This window comes from Rhinopithecus bieti, unplaced genomic scaffold (genome assembly GCF_001698545.2).
Source record: "Rhinopithecus bieti isolate Rb0 unplaced genomic scaffold, ASM169854v2 scaffold_78620, whole genome shotgun sequence".
Lineage (NCBI taxonomy): Eukaryota > Metazoa > Chordata > Mammalia > Primates > Cercopithecidae > Rhinopithecus > Rhinopithecus bieti.
This window is the reverse complement of record NW_016829908.1, coordinates 189,230-208,281: the sequence shown is the minus strand read 5'-3', so window position 1 is coordinate 208,281 and position 19,052 is coordinate 189,230. Positions and strand designations below refer to the sequence as shown.

Sequence of the window (19,052 nt, the reverse complement as noted above, 5' to 3'; positions counted from 1 at the left end):
GTTAGAGTCCAAGAGGTATGAAGAGGGAGTTCACCAAGGGTGAGAGTGGTCCAGAGTGGGCAGTTAGAAACCAAGTGGTATCAGGAGGGCTCCACACATAGAGGTGGCTTAGTGTGGGGTATCAGGCCGAAGCTGGGTGAGCAGACTGTATGTGGTGGTGATAGCCCAATGTGGGAAGTACGTTATTAATTGTTGGAAAATGGAATTACAAATATATAAAGGGAGAAAAATAGAATTAAATAGTGAGCAATAGATTGGAACTGGTGTAAACTCAGGTTTTCAATACACATAGACAGGATACATTGAAATGAAGATACGTGTGTATGTATTTACCTATATTTATGTATTATTATTATATATTCCCTAGCCCTATTTACGGGGGGGCATAGTAATAATCAATACACCATGTGTTCAGATCTGGCTTCTAAATAACATTTTTCACTATAAAGAGCAAGGCCTCCTTAGAGAATTGCCCAATTCCAGGCTAGGGTAGTGAAAGCAAAAGATGAGTCTTGAAAACCTTGCTGGGCCAGAAAGCAAGCAAGGACTTCCATATGTGACAAACAGGAAGTAGTACGGACAGAAATTTCCCTCCTGTCTGATATAACTGAAGAACTGGACATTAAGACATTAGACATTAGGACACAAATAGTGATCCTTGAGGAATGAGAAACAAATGAAGCAAACCCTATGATTACCATACCTTACTGCCTTGAGAATTTCCAGGATTTGGCACAGAGAGGGGGAACACAGGTGGAGCCTGGCAGACTTCCTTGAGTTGAACTGAGAATCCAGGAACACTATAAAGCAGCTACAATTTGCAGGATAGAGTACTAGAGAGGAGGGAGCTGTACAAAGAGAGAACTCTGAAGATATGCAGAGGGTCCCACTCAAGTATCTGTAGTGTACCAACCAGCAAATTCACAAGAGGACACAACCAAAGAACAAGGAAAGAACCATCCAAAAGGATGAGAAGAAGCAGTACATGGCACTCACACAGTGTTGGGAACACTTGTTTGTTCCCATCAGGCAGATTTGAAAATGTCATAATTTTTGAAATACAGGCTAGAGAACACAGATAGGTCTTGATTCACTAATGGAGAATAATTATTCCTAGACCAAATGCTATTCTGGTCAGGTCTAACAAGCTTAAAATCAAGACCGGAAAGGATCAAACTGTTTCCAAGTAATTTCACTGCATTCCAAAACAAAGCTTAAAAACATTTATAGAAACACCAAAAATCTAGCACCCAACAAGGTAAAATGCACATCTGGTATCTAATAAAAAATAACCAGGCAAATGGCTGGGTGTGGTGGCTCATGCCTGTAATCTCAGCACTTCAGGTGGCCGAGGTGGGAGGACTGCTTGAGCCTAGGAGTTTGAGACCAGCCTGGGCAAGATAGCAAGACCCCTGTCTCTTCAAAAATCAAAAAACAAAAACTACCAGGCAAAGAAGCAGGGTGATCTGACCCATAATAAAGAGAATACTCACAAACAAAAGCAACCCAGAAATGAATTAGCAGACAAGGATATTAAAAGAGTCACTGTAATTATAGTCCATATATTCAAAACATTAAACAGAGACATGGAAGATATAAAGACGACCCAGATAAGAGAAATGGAAACTACAATGTGTGAAATGAAAAACACCAGGATGGATGTGATGGTAGGTTAGACATAAAAATGATAGCAGATTTCTTATCAAAACAATGTAACCACTTTAAAGTATGAAAGAGAGAAAGCTTAACTTTGAATTCTATACACAGTGAAAATATCTTTAAAATAAAGGCAAAACACATCTGTTTTTACACTTACAAGAACTGAAAGAATTCATCAGGGGGAGGCAAACACTACAAAGACATGATGGAAAAGTCCTTCGGGTAGAAGGAAAATGATACAAGATGGAAATACAGAATATCACAAAAATATGAAGAGCACTGAAAATGGCAACTATAAGAGTAATTAGACTTTTTAATGTATTATTTAAAGATCATTAAAAAATAACTGACTGCCTAAACAAAAGTAGTAGCCATGTAGTGTGGGGGGTTATAACATGTAAAAGCAAAATGGATGACAATAATAAGCATATAGGCCGGGAGCGGAAAAATGAAACTATACTATTTTAAGGTTCTTTATACCTTACTTGAAGTGGTAAATCACTGGAAGGTAAACTATAAAGACATATATGATAAACCTAAAGCAACCATTTTAAATAAACAAGAATTATATCTAACTAGCCAACGAAGGAGATTAAAATGAAATAATATTCAATGCAAAAGAAGCACAAAAAGAGGAAAAAGCTAACAAAAAACAGAATAAATAGATAACAAACACTTAAATTTCACAATTTCAGTAATCACCTTAAATGTAAATGGTCTAAATATTCCAAAAGCAGAAACTGTCATGCTACAGGAGAGCAAGACCCGATTACATGCTACTATGTACAAGAAATCCACTTTAAATACAAAGACATAAATAGGTTAAAAGGATGGTAAAATCTATACCATGGTGACAACCAAACAAAAGAAACCAGGAGTGGTTCTATTAATATGAAACGCACAGAAGTCCCTTATGTGCTTGTGAGAAAGGAGATGAAATTTGTGCTGTTTATTCATAATCTGAGGAATAGAACATAGATATACTTATGTATAATATAAAATATGGGAAATTAAGATACCCTCTGAATTTATACTATCTTATAAAGATAGGTAACTCTGACACTGTCTATTTGCTAATAATTAGGACAAGGAAGTGAAAAATGGTTTTTGAAATAACAGGCAGAAGACCAACTCTGATATTTTAACTATAATGAAAGCATTTCTGAAAACTATTTCTTGATATATCTTTAAATCAATTTACTCAAAAAGCCCAGGGTGAGTACCTTACATTTTTATATTTATCCTGTGCTAACCATATCCAAAAACATCAGGAAAATTAAAAAAATCAAAGACTATTCCACATGTATAAATCACACAATATCAAGACCTCAACTTAAAATAAATAACCTAAAATAAGAGAAAGTGAAAATTATACAACAGAATTTGTCATGTTAAAGAATAAAGGCTTCACTTTTCATTGGGATACCTAGGGCATATAGAGATCAATTCTAAGAAACTGTAATTTACCTAATAGCTAGTAAACCGACTAAACACTAGTTATGGAAATTACATGCTCCTGATGACTTACCTCTCAAGATGAACATAGTGTCGGGAAAGAACATTTTTAACCAAAACTATAGTCTTTGCAGTAGTCTCCGGGCCCATCAATCTGGAAAAATATAATTTTGCACGAAGAAAATATCCAATAGGCCACAGCCACTCCTAAAAAAGATTATTCAAAAGTAAAGACAAAAAAAAAAAAACCATAAATGTCTAAAATTACTTGAAAATAATTTAAACTGAAACTCAGAAGATAAATGAAATTCTTACAGGTCCTTGGTGATAATTGAAACCTTTCGCAAGATTGTAGTTGTCATTGTCTAATGCATTGTCATAAATTCCACAGTAAACCATATCACTGCAAAATGATTAAAATTTAAGTCAAATAAAAGATGATCAGATATTACATAGAAAGCATTGAAAAATTTCAATAACAAAGGTAAGAGAAATCAATTATTTTGTCTTCTAATCTACAGAATAAGCTCAGCATTAGTGCATTATCCATCTAACCTTAAATTAGTACATACTGAGTTCACAGGACTTTAATCATGTGTTAAAAATGATTAACAAATACTGGTTAATATAAAAACTGTAAAATATTCTGGTATCTTGCCTTACAGAAGCTAGCCTGGCACTAAATATGGGTTGGTTTAAAGTCAACTATTTCCTAGGCCTCTAATATATTGAGCCCTGTCTAATAATTGAAATATACATAGATTTTGAATTAGTAAAAATTAAAGACATGGTTTTATTAATTATAGATTGGAAAGGTGGTTTTTAAGCTTCTCCATAAAATTATTTTAAAATTAAAATTGGCCTATTATCAGGTTACAAACAGCAACTGAATATACATATTGCTTTATTATAATACATACAAGTTATAACACAGTTATCTATACTCCATTTGTTACTTTTCTTTTTTTGGAGAGCTGGTCACAAGAGTAAGTGTTAATTGTGGGTTTTGGTGTGTGTGTGCGTTCGTGTGTGTGTTTTAATACAGTGTCTCATTCTGTCAAGCAGGCTGAAGTGCAGTGGTGCCATCATAGCTCACTATAGCCTTGATCTCCTGGATCAACTGATACTCCTGCCTTAGCCTCCTGAATAGCTAGGACTACAGGTGTACACAATCTCTCCTAGCTAATTTGTTTTAATTTTATTTTGTAGAGATGGCATCTGTACAAAATTTTGCCCTGGCTAAAACAAAAAAAAAAAAAAAAAAAAAAAAAAAATTAGGGTTGATGTCAATGTATCTGGATTAAATATAATATCAACAACATTCTTAATACTTATATTCCAACTTACTCTGGATCTAAAGTTTTCATGCCAAGGGGACCAAGCAATTTTTTTTCTGCAATCTCCAAAGCTTTCCATGCTTTTTCTGTAGTAAAGAGCTCAGGGGCCTAGTGAATGCCAAAACAAATGTATAAATTTTAAGATCACAGAACAATTAGTTCCTACCCACAGAAATTATTCATAAACTTGAAAAAAATTACTTAAAATACAGTGAGGGTCAGAATTTGAGTGTAGATACCTAACCAGATCTAATCCTATAAGCCTGACTTAGAAGGACTGTTTTTGGCCGTAGAAGTTAGGATAGCTTTTAGAGGTGATTATTTCTCTGTGTCACCTCAAGAAAGTTACTCAGCTCCAAAAGGAAGTTGCCACAGCTACACTGAAGGCAGAACGCACTTTTATTTTAACCCCTTTGGAGACAGGGTCTCGCTCTGTCACCAGGCTGGAGTGCAGTGGCGAGATCAGAGCTCAGTGCAGCCTCAACCTCCTGGGATCAGGCGATTAGCCTTAGCCTCCTGAGCAGCTGGGACTACAGGCTAATATATTTTTTAAATTTTTTGTGGAGATGAAGTCTCACTGTGTTGCCCAGGCTGGGCTGATCTTGAACTCCTGAGCTTAAGCAATCCTCCCACCTCAGCCTCCCAAAGCGTTGGAATTACAGGCGTGAGTCACTGAACCCAGATAGCACACACTTAAATGTATGTAATTAATTCTTCAGCAGGTTTGTAATAGGTTTCTTTAAGTACATCTGATACCCATTTTTTGCTTCTGGGGCCATAAATAAATACAGAACTTTTACTCGAATAGCATGAGTAAATTTACTTGAGATACAGCGAAAGAAGAGAGAAAGCATTGTTGACCAAGAATATGCATTAATTTCAATGGTTAAATAAAATAAAGTGCACACTGAACCAAAGCTACCTTTGTGTACTTTTACACTTTTCATTCTACTATAATTTATAGTACTAGGTTTGGTACTCTTTTTGACAATGTGAAAACAGCTAGGCAGGCATAGAAGAACATATACCTTCTCTATTTTACTTCCTTATAGTTTATTTTTAGACTAGAGTATAGATTTACAAAAGGAGAGTCTAGAATTCTTTGCTAGACAAAACTAATTGCAGCAATGCAACAAAGAAAACAGAATGTTAATTGAAGCTATCCACTTTAGTTCACTAGTTCAGGGCTTTCCAACTAGTGTGCTGAGGCACTGGTTATAGCACAGGTGTGTAGGATACAGAGACCCTCAGCTTTCAGGGCAGCTAACTGAAGTAGCTGGATCTAGCACAAGCATGTAGGCTACTCCATGTAGCCTATTGTGCTATACAAATATCATTTTCTTTTCTTTTTTTTTTTTTTAAATATGGAGGCGGGGCCTCATTATGATATCCAGGCTGGTCTCAAACTCCTGGGATCAAGTGATCCTCCTGCCTTGGTCCCCAAAATGGGATGACAGGTGTGAGCCACTGCATCTGGCCATACATATTATCTTCTACGTATGCTCTGAATGTGAAAAACTCTAGGAAGCACTTCATCAGTCATCATCCATTATTCTCTGTTCTTGGATACTGAATGTTACAGGTCAAAGGTGATATGCATAATACTTGATGAATTAGAAAAGACTATTTAAAACTAGCTAGTAAGCAATATACTACTTTTTAGCCATTAAGTGAATTTGAAAACAAATGGGAATAAGGAACTAAGCAAACGCTAGCACATCATTTTTTGAAATGTTTTTACAAACGGATCACCTACCACAACCATTGCTATGGTAAAATTAGGCCTGAGCTGATAGTCACACCAGGGACTTGAAGCTCCGTAACTATCTTTGTATATGCCACGTTTGTGAACCAGATTTGGATGCTTTTCATTTAAATCTGAAGGGTCTTCTGAAACATGAAATAGCTTTTCAAAGTTGTCTTGTATTTTTCTGTTCCACTCATCATATGAGACCTTTACAACCTTTCCTGAAAAATGACAAATGACATAAGACATGGTAGTTTTAATCATTCAAAACAATTCACACATCTAGTTACAGACAAATAGCAATATTTAGTTTATTTTTATCTACTACAAGGCAATAAAGTATCCACTGTTGGAAAATGTGGCCAGACTGAATTGAGATGTGTTATAAACGTAAAATATAAGCTGGATTATGAAGATGTAGCACCACTAAAAAGAACGTAAAATAGCTTATGAATAATTTTATATTGATTACATGTTGAAACAATATTTTATATACATACACTGAGTTAAATAAAATGTCTGTTTTTTTTTTTAAGACAGGGTCTGGCATTGTCCACCCAAGCTGGAGTGCAGTAGTATGAACTTGGCTCACCGCAACCTCTGCTTCCTGGGCTCTAGCAATCCTCCCACCTCAGCCTCTCAAGTAGCTGGGCCTACAGGCTCACATAACCACAACCTGCTAATTTTTGTATTTCTTGTAGACTTGAGGTTTCATGTTGCCGAGGATGGTCTCAAACTCCTTAGCTCAAGTGATCTGCCTGCCTTGGCCTCCCAAAGTGTAGAGATTACAAGCATGAGCCACCGTACCTGGCTGATTTAATAAAATATCTTGTAACCAATTTAACCTGTTTCTTTTTACTTTTTAAAATGTTGGTACTATAAAATTTAAAATTATGTATGTGGTTCACATTATTTTGGACAGCACTATTCTAGAAACAGACATGTAAAGATTACAAAATTGCTCACAGAAATGCAACTTGCTCACAGTCACACTGAGGAAAAAGACAAGCACAATAAAGGCAATAGCTATGCTGCTTTCTTATCTCAGTTCAAAGTTGCTAAAAATATGGTCCAACTAGAATTGTTACAATTTTTACACTAGTAAATTAATGAATTTTCTTTCTTCTTAATTTTAAGGGTTTCCCGATATTAGCTGATTGAATCAAATGATTACATAGCTTGAGAATATGCATAGTACATTTGAAGGTTCTTTGTAAACAACCACCTTACCGTGTCTTTTTACTGTGACTTCATGATAAGGGAAAATATTTTTTTTGGATAATTCCAGCAACCAGCGAACAGCAGATTTACTCAGTCCCACAATTTCCACAGCAGATCCATCTCTAAAATTAAAAAACATATTTTTATTCTCTAAGTTGGAGTCCTTTAAGTACTATTTAAAGGGCATTCAGTAAACAATTGTAATGAATCATATAACTAACATATTATGAAAACTATTAAAAAATCCTTACTCTATAGGAATGTGTACTATATCATGTAAACATTTTTTCCTCTCACTGTTTTGCCATTGTCTGTCATCCTCACATGTTTTTTAAAAATTCTATGATGTAGAATGGGAACTGTGGAATAAAAGAAGATGGAAGTTGGAAAAGGTAGGAGTAAGGAATCTGAATATTGGGATAAGGTACTAGAGAAAAGATAGCAAACATGAAAAATAGGGCTGGAGAAAATGAGGGAAGGCAGACACATTCATTTGAAAGCTCATTTTTAAGAAAAATAAAAGGGAAGTACAAGATCTAATGTACCAAAATAAATAATTTTAAAAAATTGGTAAAGCATGTAAAGATAGCAACTTATTTATTAATTATTTTTTGTAGAGATGGGGCCTCACTATGTTGCCCAAGCTGGTTTTGAACTCCTGGGTTCAAGCTATCCTTCCACCTCAACCTCCCAACCTCCCAAAGTGTTGAGATTACAGGCGTCAGCTACCACACCCAGTCCACAACTATTAAATTTTTTGGACAATTCTTACTGAAGATAAAACTTAGAATAAGAGGCCGAGTGCGGTGGCTCATTCCTGTAATCCCAGCACTTTGGGAGGCTGAGGCGGGTGGATCATTTAAGGTCAAAAGTTTGAGATCAGCCTGGCCAACATGGTGAAACCTTGTCTCCACTGACAATACAAAAATTAGCCTGTGTGGTATTGAGCGCCTATAGTCCCAGGTCCTTGGAAAGCTGAGACAGGAGAATTGCTTAAATCTGGGAGGCAGACAGCGTGGGCAACAGAGTGAGGCTCTCTTTCAAAAAAAAAAAATTAGAGTAAGAAATTAACTTCTCAGCTTAATACAGTATCAGAAGCTATTTTAATAGACATTACTTAATGGGTACAAAGTATGTTATTTGGGTGATAGTAATATCAAAAGCTATTTTAATAGCATCTGATGTTAAGCATTTGAAATCATAAAAACTTCTTAAATGACAAACACTAGGAAAAAAGATTTAAAAAATCAGGAGGAAAAAAGGTTCAGAAAGTGAAAGAATTTAATAAAAGACGGAACAATTGGTTGTTTTCCATGTTTGCAAAAGATGGCCATAATGAAATGTTTACATCAATAAGCAGTTCAGGTTACGAAAACGTCTTAACCACTGGGATCATGAATCAGAAATCTTTCCTTTGAGGTGCTTGTAGAGAATCAATCCACGAGTACTTACAGAAAAGAACAGATAGTGTTACTTGATAACTTATATCAAGAGGATTGTGTGCATGGACAATGGGGAGATCAAGGGAGGAAGGCAGGGACATTTTGATTGACTTAATATAAAGAGTTCATAGTTAACAGAATAAAAGATTCCACAAGTATGTGCTTTTTTAAAAAAGGGTATAATTACACAGCACTATAAAATTAACACTACCTTGGTGTGGCTGGGATTCCTGTGTTTCTAGCTCTGTCACTTTCTCCCATTTTATCCATCCATGTGCCACAATTGAAACGATTTCCTCCATAAACAAATCCTGTTTCTTCATCAACTCCTGCAGTTATATTAAAACCTAAAAAACATGTATAAAATAAAATTTTTATAAGTATTATATACAGTATATACAAATATTTTAAAACATTTACAAAATTTTAAATATAATAAACTAGGACAACCACTCTGAAGCTCAGTTTGGTGATATCTTATGATTTTGTATCCAGAATATACAAAGCACAAAGTTGGAGATATGCATATTCTACCACATAGGAATTTCATTTCTATATATATTCTAGAGAAACCCTTATTTATGTGCACATGGAGATGTGTATGAGGATATTCACTGCCACATTGCTTGCATTTACAAAAAATAACTGCTCAATAGAGGAATGGATAAACACTATAGTTTATTCATACAATGGGAAACTCTCTATACCATTTGAAATTAATGAACTGGATTTACATGTATCAAAACGGATGTCAGAGCTAAATAATATATGTACACAGACATAGAGTGTGGAATAATAGACACCAGAGACTCAGAAGGGTGAGATGAGAGTGACAGATGAGAAATTACTTAATGGGTACAATGTACATTATTTGGGTGAAGGTTACACTAAAAGCCCAGACTTCACCCTTGCCGAATACATCCATGTAACAAAACTGCCCTTGTACCCCTTAAATTTATACAAAAAAGATAAATCTCCAAAACAAAATGGTTGAATAAAACAAGTTGCAAAAGGACACATATAGTGAGATAACTTTTTTGTAAAAGTTTAATCATAGATAATACTGGTATATCTAATATCTGTGTATAATTTCAAAACATAAATTGATTATAGTACTTATTATAGTACACTGAATATATGCTATGTAACATATAGCATAAGAATGTACACATACTCAAACACACATAAGTACACAAAGAACAAAAACTTCTGGTATGAAAAAGGGGAGAAGACTCATTTTTCCCTGATCCTCCTCTCTTAAGTACAATGAAAATCCCTGAGCGTAATACAGTGGACTATCATAAGAGGACTCTTAAAGTGTAAAGAGGAAGGCAGATTGGCTAGGAACCTCAAGACTTGAGGAATGTCATAGTGGTGAGTTCCCGGGTTTTTTTTTTTCTTTTTTTTTAATTCTCCATATTAAAAAAGTCTAGGTGAGATGTTGCCTTGGAAAGGCAACCTGTAACCTTCAACAGGTAATGACAAAAGTTCCAAGAAAACCAATTGATTCTAGCCAAAGGAAAAGGAAAGAGGGACCCTAACCAGACAGAAACCTTCATGACAACATCCGCCCTATGCCAGCAAATACCATGGATGTCCTTTCTCCCTGGAATGTCAGTGGAGACTGAATGGAAGCCTGGACTCCTATAAGGCAGTACTCCCCTTCCTCAGCAGCGTGGTACCCGCGGACACCACGAGGGGAATCTGGGGAGTCTAAACTTTCACTCCCAACCTGGTAGCAGTAGGTGGCCTTGGGGCGGCAGCAGGCAGCCCAGGGTGTTTCCCACCCCTGCTGCATGATGTTAGCACAAACTGGGTGGGGAGTATAGACTTCTACCCCCGGTGGGAGCAGGTCGTAAGGGACAGTACTCCCCTCTCCTGACAGCATGCTGTCAGCAGAGACTGAGCAGAGAGTCTGGATTTCTATGCCCTGCCCAGCAGTGATGGGGTGCCCCTCACACTCCAACTAGAGATTTCAGGGAAGATCTGAAGAGGAGGAAGCTGCAAAAACGATACTTTAAAGTTGTATAGGAAGGCCTGGGCAGACTCTGACCAATCTACATGTGAAACAGATGAGAATTAACACACCCAAAGATTAGAGAAGTAAACTACATAGTGTGGAATTCCACTCAGGTTTCCCGAGTGGCCTCCTGATAGCCCATGAATGAAGTAGACCAGAATAACCTTGCTAAATATTAAATTGTCATTGAAACCATAGCTCACAAGAGTGGGCCAGAAGCTGCATACTAAACTTAAATAACAGCTACTTGGTAAAATGAAAGATTTCATAGGATCTAGTGTCCTATAACATAATATCCAAAGGTCTAGGAAAACACGAAAAACGACTTGTCAGGCCAAGAATCAGGAAAATCGCAACCTGAATGACAAAAGGCAATTAACAGGTGACAACACTGAGGTGACTCAGATGTTGGAAATATCTGACAGAAAAGCTTAAGGGAGGTATCATAAAAATACTCCAAAGAGTATGATGCTTTGTAGAAACAGAAAACTCGATTTTAAAATAAATATGGAATTTCCAGGGACCTTGAATAGCCAAAACAATATAGAAAAAGAACAAAGTTAGAAGACTCATGCTTCCTCATTTCAAAACTTACTAAAAAGCTACACTAACCAAAACAGTGTGGTTCTGTCATAAAGACAGACACAGAGGCCTATGGAACAGAGAACCCAGAAATAAACCCTGTATTTACAGTCAAATATTTTTTTGACAAGGGTGCCAAGACCTTCAGTGGGGAAGGGACAGTTGTTTTTTATTTTTTTTTCTGGCAAACAGAGCTGAGTAAACTGGATATTCACATGCAAAAAAATGGATTTAATATCATATACAAAAATTAACTCAATATGGATCAAAGACTTAAATATAAGAGCTAAAACTACAAAATTCTTAGACAAAAATGTATGGCAAAAGCTTCATGACATTGAATTTGATGAGGCTTTTTTGCATATGATACAATAGGCACAGGTAACAAAAGTAGAAAAATTGGACTTAAAGTCAGAAACTTTTGTTTATCAAAGGATACTTTTAAGACAGTGAAAAGACAACCCACAATATGGGAGAAAATATTTGCAAACCATATTTAATAAGTGTTTCATACCCAGAATATACAAAGCACCCTGCACTTCAATAACAAAATAACTCAATTCATTCCCTAAATTTCAAAGGATGTGAATAGACATTTCTCCAAAGATGTATGTATGCCTATAAATACATGAAGAGATGCTCAACATCACTAAGAAATCATTAAGGAAATGCAAATCAAAACCATGAGATACCACCTCATAGCCATTAGGATGGCTACTAGTGGGAAAAACAAACAAACAAACAAAAAACAAACAAAAACAGAAAAAAACAAGTATTGGTGAGGATACAGAGGAACAGAAGCCTGTTTACTATCAGTAAGAGTGTAAAATGGCACAGCCACTGTGGAAGACAATATGATAGTTCCTCAAAAAGGTCAACAAACAATTATCATATGATCCAGCAAGTTCTCTTCTAGGTATATACCCAAAAGAATTGAAAGCAAGGACTCAAACAGATATTTGTACACCAATGTTCACAGCAGCATTATTCCCAATGGCCAAAAGGTGGAAACAACCCAAATGTCCATTGACAGATGAATGGAAACACAAAATGTGGTATATACATACAATGGAATATGTTAAAAAGGAATGAAATTCTCATATGTATGATAAGGGGTTAATATCCAGAATATACAAGAAACTTTTCTACAAGTCAATAACCAAAAAGCCAAAAACCAATTAAAAAATGGGCAAAGCGCTTGAATAGACAATTCTCCAAAGAAGACCCATAATTGGCAAACAAACATATAAAAAGATGCTTAACACTTCTAATCATTAGGGAAATGCAAATCAAAACCAGAATGAGATATCACCTTATACCCATTAGGATGGTCACTATCAAAAGAACAGAAAATACCAGGTGTTAGCAAGGATGCAGAGAAATTCGAATAGTTGTAGGAATGTAAATGTTGCAGCCATTATGGAGAATATTACAGAAGTTTCTCAAAAATAAAAATAGAATTAACATACCATCTAGCATTCCACTTTGGGTATATATACATAAAAACAAAAGCAGGATATTGAAGAGATATTTGCATACGCATGTTAACTGCAGCATTATTCACAAGAGCCAAGAGATGGAAACAATAAAATGCCCATTGACAATGAATGAATAAAGAAAATGTATGCACACAATGGAATATTATGCACCTTGAAAAAGAAGGGAATCCTGTCACATGCTATGAGATGGATGGACCTTGGCATTATGCTAAGAGGAAAAAATCAGTCACAAAAGAACAAATACTGCATGATTTCATTCATATGAAGTATCTGAAGTAGTCAAAATCATAGGGACAGAAAGTAGAAAGGTTGTTACTAAGGCATGGGAAGAGTGGGGATGGACGAGGAAGAACTAGTGTTTCATGAGTATAGAGTTTGTTTTGCAAGGTAAAAAAGTTCTAGAGATCTGTTCCACAACAATGTTAATATACTTAACACTACTGAATTATACACTTGAAAATGGCTAAGGTAAATTTAATGTTATGTGTTTTTTATCACAAAAAGGACAAAAAAAAGGAATAAAATTCTGACATCTGCTACAACATGGCTGAACTTCAAAAGAATTATGCTAAGTATGTACAACTCTTACGTATTGATAAAAATATAATTATGCTAAGTGAAATAAGCCAGGCACAAAAGGGCAAAGACTGTATGATTCCACTTATATGAGGTTCCCAGGATAATTGAATTTATAGAGACAGAAAGTAGGATAGTGGTTCCAAGGGCTGGGGAAGGAGATAATGAGGAGTTACTGTTTCAATTAGGAATGATGACAAAGTTCTGGAGATGGAGAGTGATGATGGTTGCACAACAATGTGACTGTACTTAAAGTCACTGAACTGTACACTTAAAATGGCTAAAACTGTAACTATCATGTTAAAATGGTAAATATACATTATGTCTATTTTACCACAATAAAAAAAAAACCAAGAGTAAAAACAACAACAACAACAACAACAACACAAAAATACAGCACTCCAATCATACAATTACAAAATGGACAAAAGAGATTGGGAACAGTGGCTCATGCCTATAATCCCAGCACTCTGGGAAGCCGAGGCAGGGGGATTGCTTGAGGTCAGGAATTCAAGACAAGCCTGGGGAACATAGGGAGACCCCCATCTCTACAAAACAATTAAAAAAAGAAATTAGCCAGGTTCAGTGGTGCACACGTGTAGTCTCAGCTACTTGGCAGTCTGAGGCAGGAGGACTGCTTAAACCCAGGAATTAGAGGTTGAGTGAGGTATGATTCTACCACTACCATCCAGTTTTGGTGACAGAGTGGGAACCTGTCTCTGAAAAATAATAAGGAAAGAGACAATGTGCAAAATACGTGAACCGACATTTCAGCAAAGAGGGAAGATGGATGGCAAATGAGCACATGAAAAGATATTCCACACTTTTAGCCATTAGGGAAATGCAAATTAAAACCACAATGTCCAGCCTGGCCAAAACATGGCGAAACCTCATCTCTACTAAAACAACAACAACAACAACAACAACAACAACAAAGAATACAAAAAATTAGCTAGGCGTGGTGGCATGTGCCTGTAGTCCAGCTACTCCGGAGGCTGAGGTACAAGAATCGTTTGAACTCAGGAGGCGGAGATTGCAGTGAGCTGAGATTGCGCCACTGCACTCCAGCTGGGGGACAGAGTGAGACTCCATCTCAGTCCGCCCCCAACCCACCACACACAGTTGGTAGTGGTCTATGAAGCTATCAGAACAGCTTAAAAGAAAGGGGTACCACCATTTATTAAAATGGTAAAACACTCTGGAAAATAGTTTGGCCATTTCTTCTAAAACAAAACACATACTTATTATATGAACCAATTCCATTCTTGGACATTTATCCCAGAAAAAATGAAAACCTATGTGTCCCACAAAAACTTGTACATGAATATTCATAGTAGCTTTACTTGTATTAGCCAAAACATGAAAACAACTCAAATGTCCTTCAATGGATGAATGGTTTGGATGAATGGTTAAATAAATACTGGTATATGCATAAAAGGGAATACTACTCAGCAATAAAAAGGAATAAACTATTGATAAATGCAACAACTCAAATGGATCTTAAGGGCATTATGCACAGTGAAAAAAATCAGTCTCAAAAGGTTATATAGTATATAGTTTCATTCATATAACATTCTCAAAATGACAAAACTATAGAGTTGCAGAACAGATTAGTAGCTGCCAGAGACCAGGGTTGGGGGTGGAGTGGTTAGGTGTGACCATAAAAGGGTACACAAAGATCTTTATGGTGATGGACCAGTTCTGTATCTTGATTATGGCAGTGGCAACATGAAGCTATATATGGGGTCAAATTGCACGGATCTACACATACACATACAGACACATGTGAATGTAAAAACTGGTAAAAGTTGAAAACATACTGATGTCAATCTCCTGATTTTGATACTGTACTGGGTGAAGAGTTCATGGCATACTATGTATCATTTTTTCAACTTCTTATGAGTCTAATCTTTCAAAATTATAAAGTTTAAAAAACCCACATGAACATAAAACAATGCATGTTTTACAAAATAAATATGCAATAAACCATTGGAATGACTAAGGGGAATGGGGAATAAAATGAAATAAATTACTATTAGCCTTGCATTGACAGCAATGATAGTGTGCCATGAGATGAGGAACATTACGAACTCAAGAGAAGTTAGAAAAGCATATTTATTTTAATACCATATACAAACAAACCTTTTTACAAAAAGTATTTTATAAGTGCCTAGGCTCTTGAGACAGACCATGAGTAAAGTCTACCTCTAACACTTAGTAGCTATGTGACTCTGGGCAAGCTACCCTGCTTCAGTCTTCATTTAGTAAAAATGAAAACAATATCACTCATTCCCAATGTTTTGGTGAGTGTTAAATGGTAATAACATAGGTAAAGTAGTTACCACAATGTCTAGCACATAGTAAGCATGCAGTTCAGTTCATGGTGATTATTACAGTTATAAATGAAACCACCAAAATTATCTTTCAAATTGGCTGACAAAAGATATAAAATTTTATCTTTCCTCTAGAAACTAAAAACTTGGTGAGATCAGGAACTATGTTAATCTTTTTCATCATTATACTGTGAGGTTTGGCTTACAAATAAATATTTATTAAGTGAACAATTACAAGGTTTAATTTCATCATCTCGATAAATTTGTACTATTTTAGTTAAAGTTCTGTACCTTCATCCTTCATGTTTCGATCTATCTTGGGACCAGCATTCCTTTCTCGGAACTGTATGCCCTGCATGTGTCTTTGCATTGCTTCCTGTATGACTTCAAACAATGGCTGATCCTGTTTGAGACATAATTGGATGTTACCTCTGTTCGAAATTACATTTTTCTTATTTTCCCCCAAATCTGACAACTGAAGTAATGTGAAAATACATAGTTTCATTTGGAGTGAGAAATAGGAATTGGGTGAGGCCAGGGAAGAAGCAGCTCCTATAAACCAAATAATACAGATGGGCATACAAATATTTAACATCAGTAGTTTTGACTATTCATGTCTGTGACATAAAATAATCTGTTGATAGACAAAAATGAATCTAGGGAGCTTGTACAGTTTCTATTAGAGAGATCTGTTCAGCTAATAAATGAACCTAGCTTGTTATCCAGCATCTGAATTTTAAATTGGCATTGCTATTCTTGCTCATCTGCATACATAGGCAATGGGGATAAATTATGTGCTAAAGGGGAACTCTCAAATTTGAAGATCCATAATGACTTTGGAAAATACCCCAGTGAATGTAAAGAATTCATAAGTCATTTTCTTTACCCATATAAACAATAAATGTGATCCTCAGGATGACATTTGGGAAAATATACAATTATATTTTAAAAAATAAGGTAAAGAATATTAAATAGAAGCAAAATGTTTAGAGTCCTTGTTTATTATGTTTCATTTTAAAGACTCTGAATAAAACCAAAACTCTATAATATAAAATTGTACTAGTAATTATAAAAATTACAAAGCTGTGAATAAATATTTTTGGATAAACTGTGAGAAAACAAATAGTTATGTGTAAAATAATTACCTGCCTGATAGCATGAACTTACATTCATTGTAACGGAAATGTCAGTCGATAACAGAGGACAAATAAAAAAAAATTTTGGACAAACGTTCTTTGAGTATTTCATGATATAAATAAATATCATGAGGACACAAATATATGCTAGCCCTGAAGTAGCTTACACAGCTACTCTCCCCTCCCCACCCCCCAGTCATATATACCAAACTATTCATATAAAGGCATATCACAAGTGGCAAAAGTATAGCACTATTGTCCATTCTTGATTAGGGAAAAAATCACTCAAAAATGTCTATCCATTCTTCACTGTTCATAAGATAACCTTTAAGCTCCCTGGATTGGTAGTCAAGGCTCTCCATAACCTGGCTCACCCTTTCCATAATCTCTTACTACCCTGCAGATATAGTACACAAAAAGCCAAACCAGATTGACTTTTTTACAAAAAGTATTTTATAAGGGCCTAGGCTCTTATAAAAGCACGATAAGTACTATGTCCCCTAAACTGTGCTTCAATCCACTATGCAACTTCATTATTCCTTTCCTCTTTTTTTTTTTTTTTTTTAAGAGACTGAGTTTTGCTATGTTGCCTAGGCTGGACTCATACTCCTGGCCTCAAGTGATCCTCCTGCCTCAGCCTCCTGAGAGGCTGAGGTAATTACAGGTGTCTGCCATACACCCAGCTTCTTTTCATCTTTAATGTCTCCCAACAACTTTCCCCATCTCTCCTAAAGTCCTACTCACCTTTTATGGCTCATTTAGGTGAAACTTGAGCTATTTTCTAAGGTTCTCCCTGAGACCTACTTACTGGACCTTCTCTCTCTTTCTTTAAAGAGACTACACAACACTTCCTCTACACTTTATTGCAATGGCCATATTTATGTACACATCATCATCTCTTCTACCATGTTGCAAAGTTCTTTAGGCAAAGACAAATCACTTACAGTACCAGCAGGTGTCAAATCAATACTGACATTTGAATAATTCTTAAGATTTGGATTCTTAATTACACTTATTTTTACATTAGAAACTAAAAGTCATTTTTCAGAAAAAAATTATTTTAAGAAATATCTTTACCAGTGTGCCAGCAGGCAAAGGAGCAGAATCATCTGTAGGATACATTCTGGAAACTGGACACTTGAGAATGTCTAGACCATTTGGAACCATTTTACAGTAATCCTGGATACACTGCAGCCACCACCACACAGCATCCCGACAATTGTATCTGGCATAAGTTCCTTCACCCAGTAGATTAGGAATGAGACCATGCCTCAGGGTACCAGCAAATGCTAAAATAATATTCCTAAAACAACAGAATTAAGTGGATCAGAAATGAAAACAAAACAGTCACTTTTGGTGACTATATTTTGAATGCATTTTCTCTCTTGCCCTATTTCTTTATATTTTCATGTAGAAAGTAGTCATAACACAGTAGAGTAAGTACACGATAGAGTAAGTAAATAGAGAATTAAAGTCAGGAACCTTGATTCTAGCCTAGAATTTTATGCTAACAATCTGTGTGACTCCCTCTCTGATACAGTTTTTTCTTGTGAGATTGGACTGGGTGATTTTTAAGGTACCTCATAGCTCCAGATGCTACTTTTGAAGTCTATGGTATTTCAAAATCAGAGTAACTATTAAACATGAACTTTATTATTTTAAATAGCAGAAACCAAGAGTAAAACAAACATATAAGAAAACAAACTGGCCAGGCATGGTGGTTTACACCTGTAATCCCAGCATTTTGGGAGGCCAAGGCTGGTGGAACACCTGAGTTCAAGAGTTTGAGACCAGCCTGGTCAACATGGTGAAACCCTGTCTCTACTAAAAATACAAAAATTAGCTGGGAATGGTGGTGCATGCCTGTAGTCCCAGCTACTCAGAAGGCTGAGGCAGGAGAATTGCCTGAACCTGGGAGGCAGAGGTTGCAGTGAGCTGAGATTGTGCCAGTGTACTCCAGTATGGGCGACAGAGCGAGACTCTCTCAAAAAAAAAAAAAAAAAGAAAAGAAAAAAAAAAAGGAAGGGAGGAAGGGGGGGGGGGGG

The 19,052-nt window shown here is 35.9% G+C and overlaps 1 protein-coding gene across 1 annotated transcript in view; it reads right to left on the bottom strand.

Moving 5' to 3' along the window:
• Nucleotides 1-19,052, bottom strand: part of AGL (amylo-alpha-1,6-glucosidase and 4-alpha-glucanotransferase) — a 72,308-nt gene that overhangs the window by 4,129 nt on the left and 49,127 nt on the right. Inside the window, 8 exon segments of the mRNA XM_017865141.1 lie at nt 3,188-3,321; nt 3,430-3,517; nt 4,462-4,559; nt 6,208-6,419; nt 7,429-7,541; nt 9,073-9,208; nt 16,163-16,274; nt 18,085-18,310. Of these exon segments, the coding sequence (XP_017720630.1) occupies nt 3,188-3,321; nt 3,430-3,517; nt 4,462-4,559; nt 6,208-6,419; nt 7,429-7,541; nt 9,073-9,208; nt 16,163-16,274; nt 18,085-18,310 (1,119 nt within the window).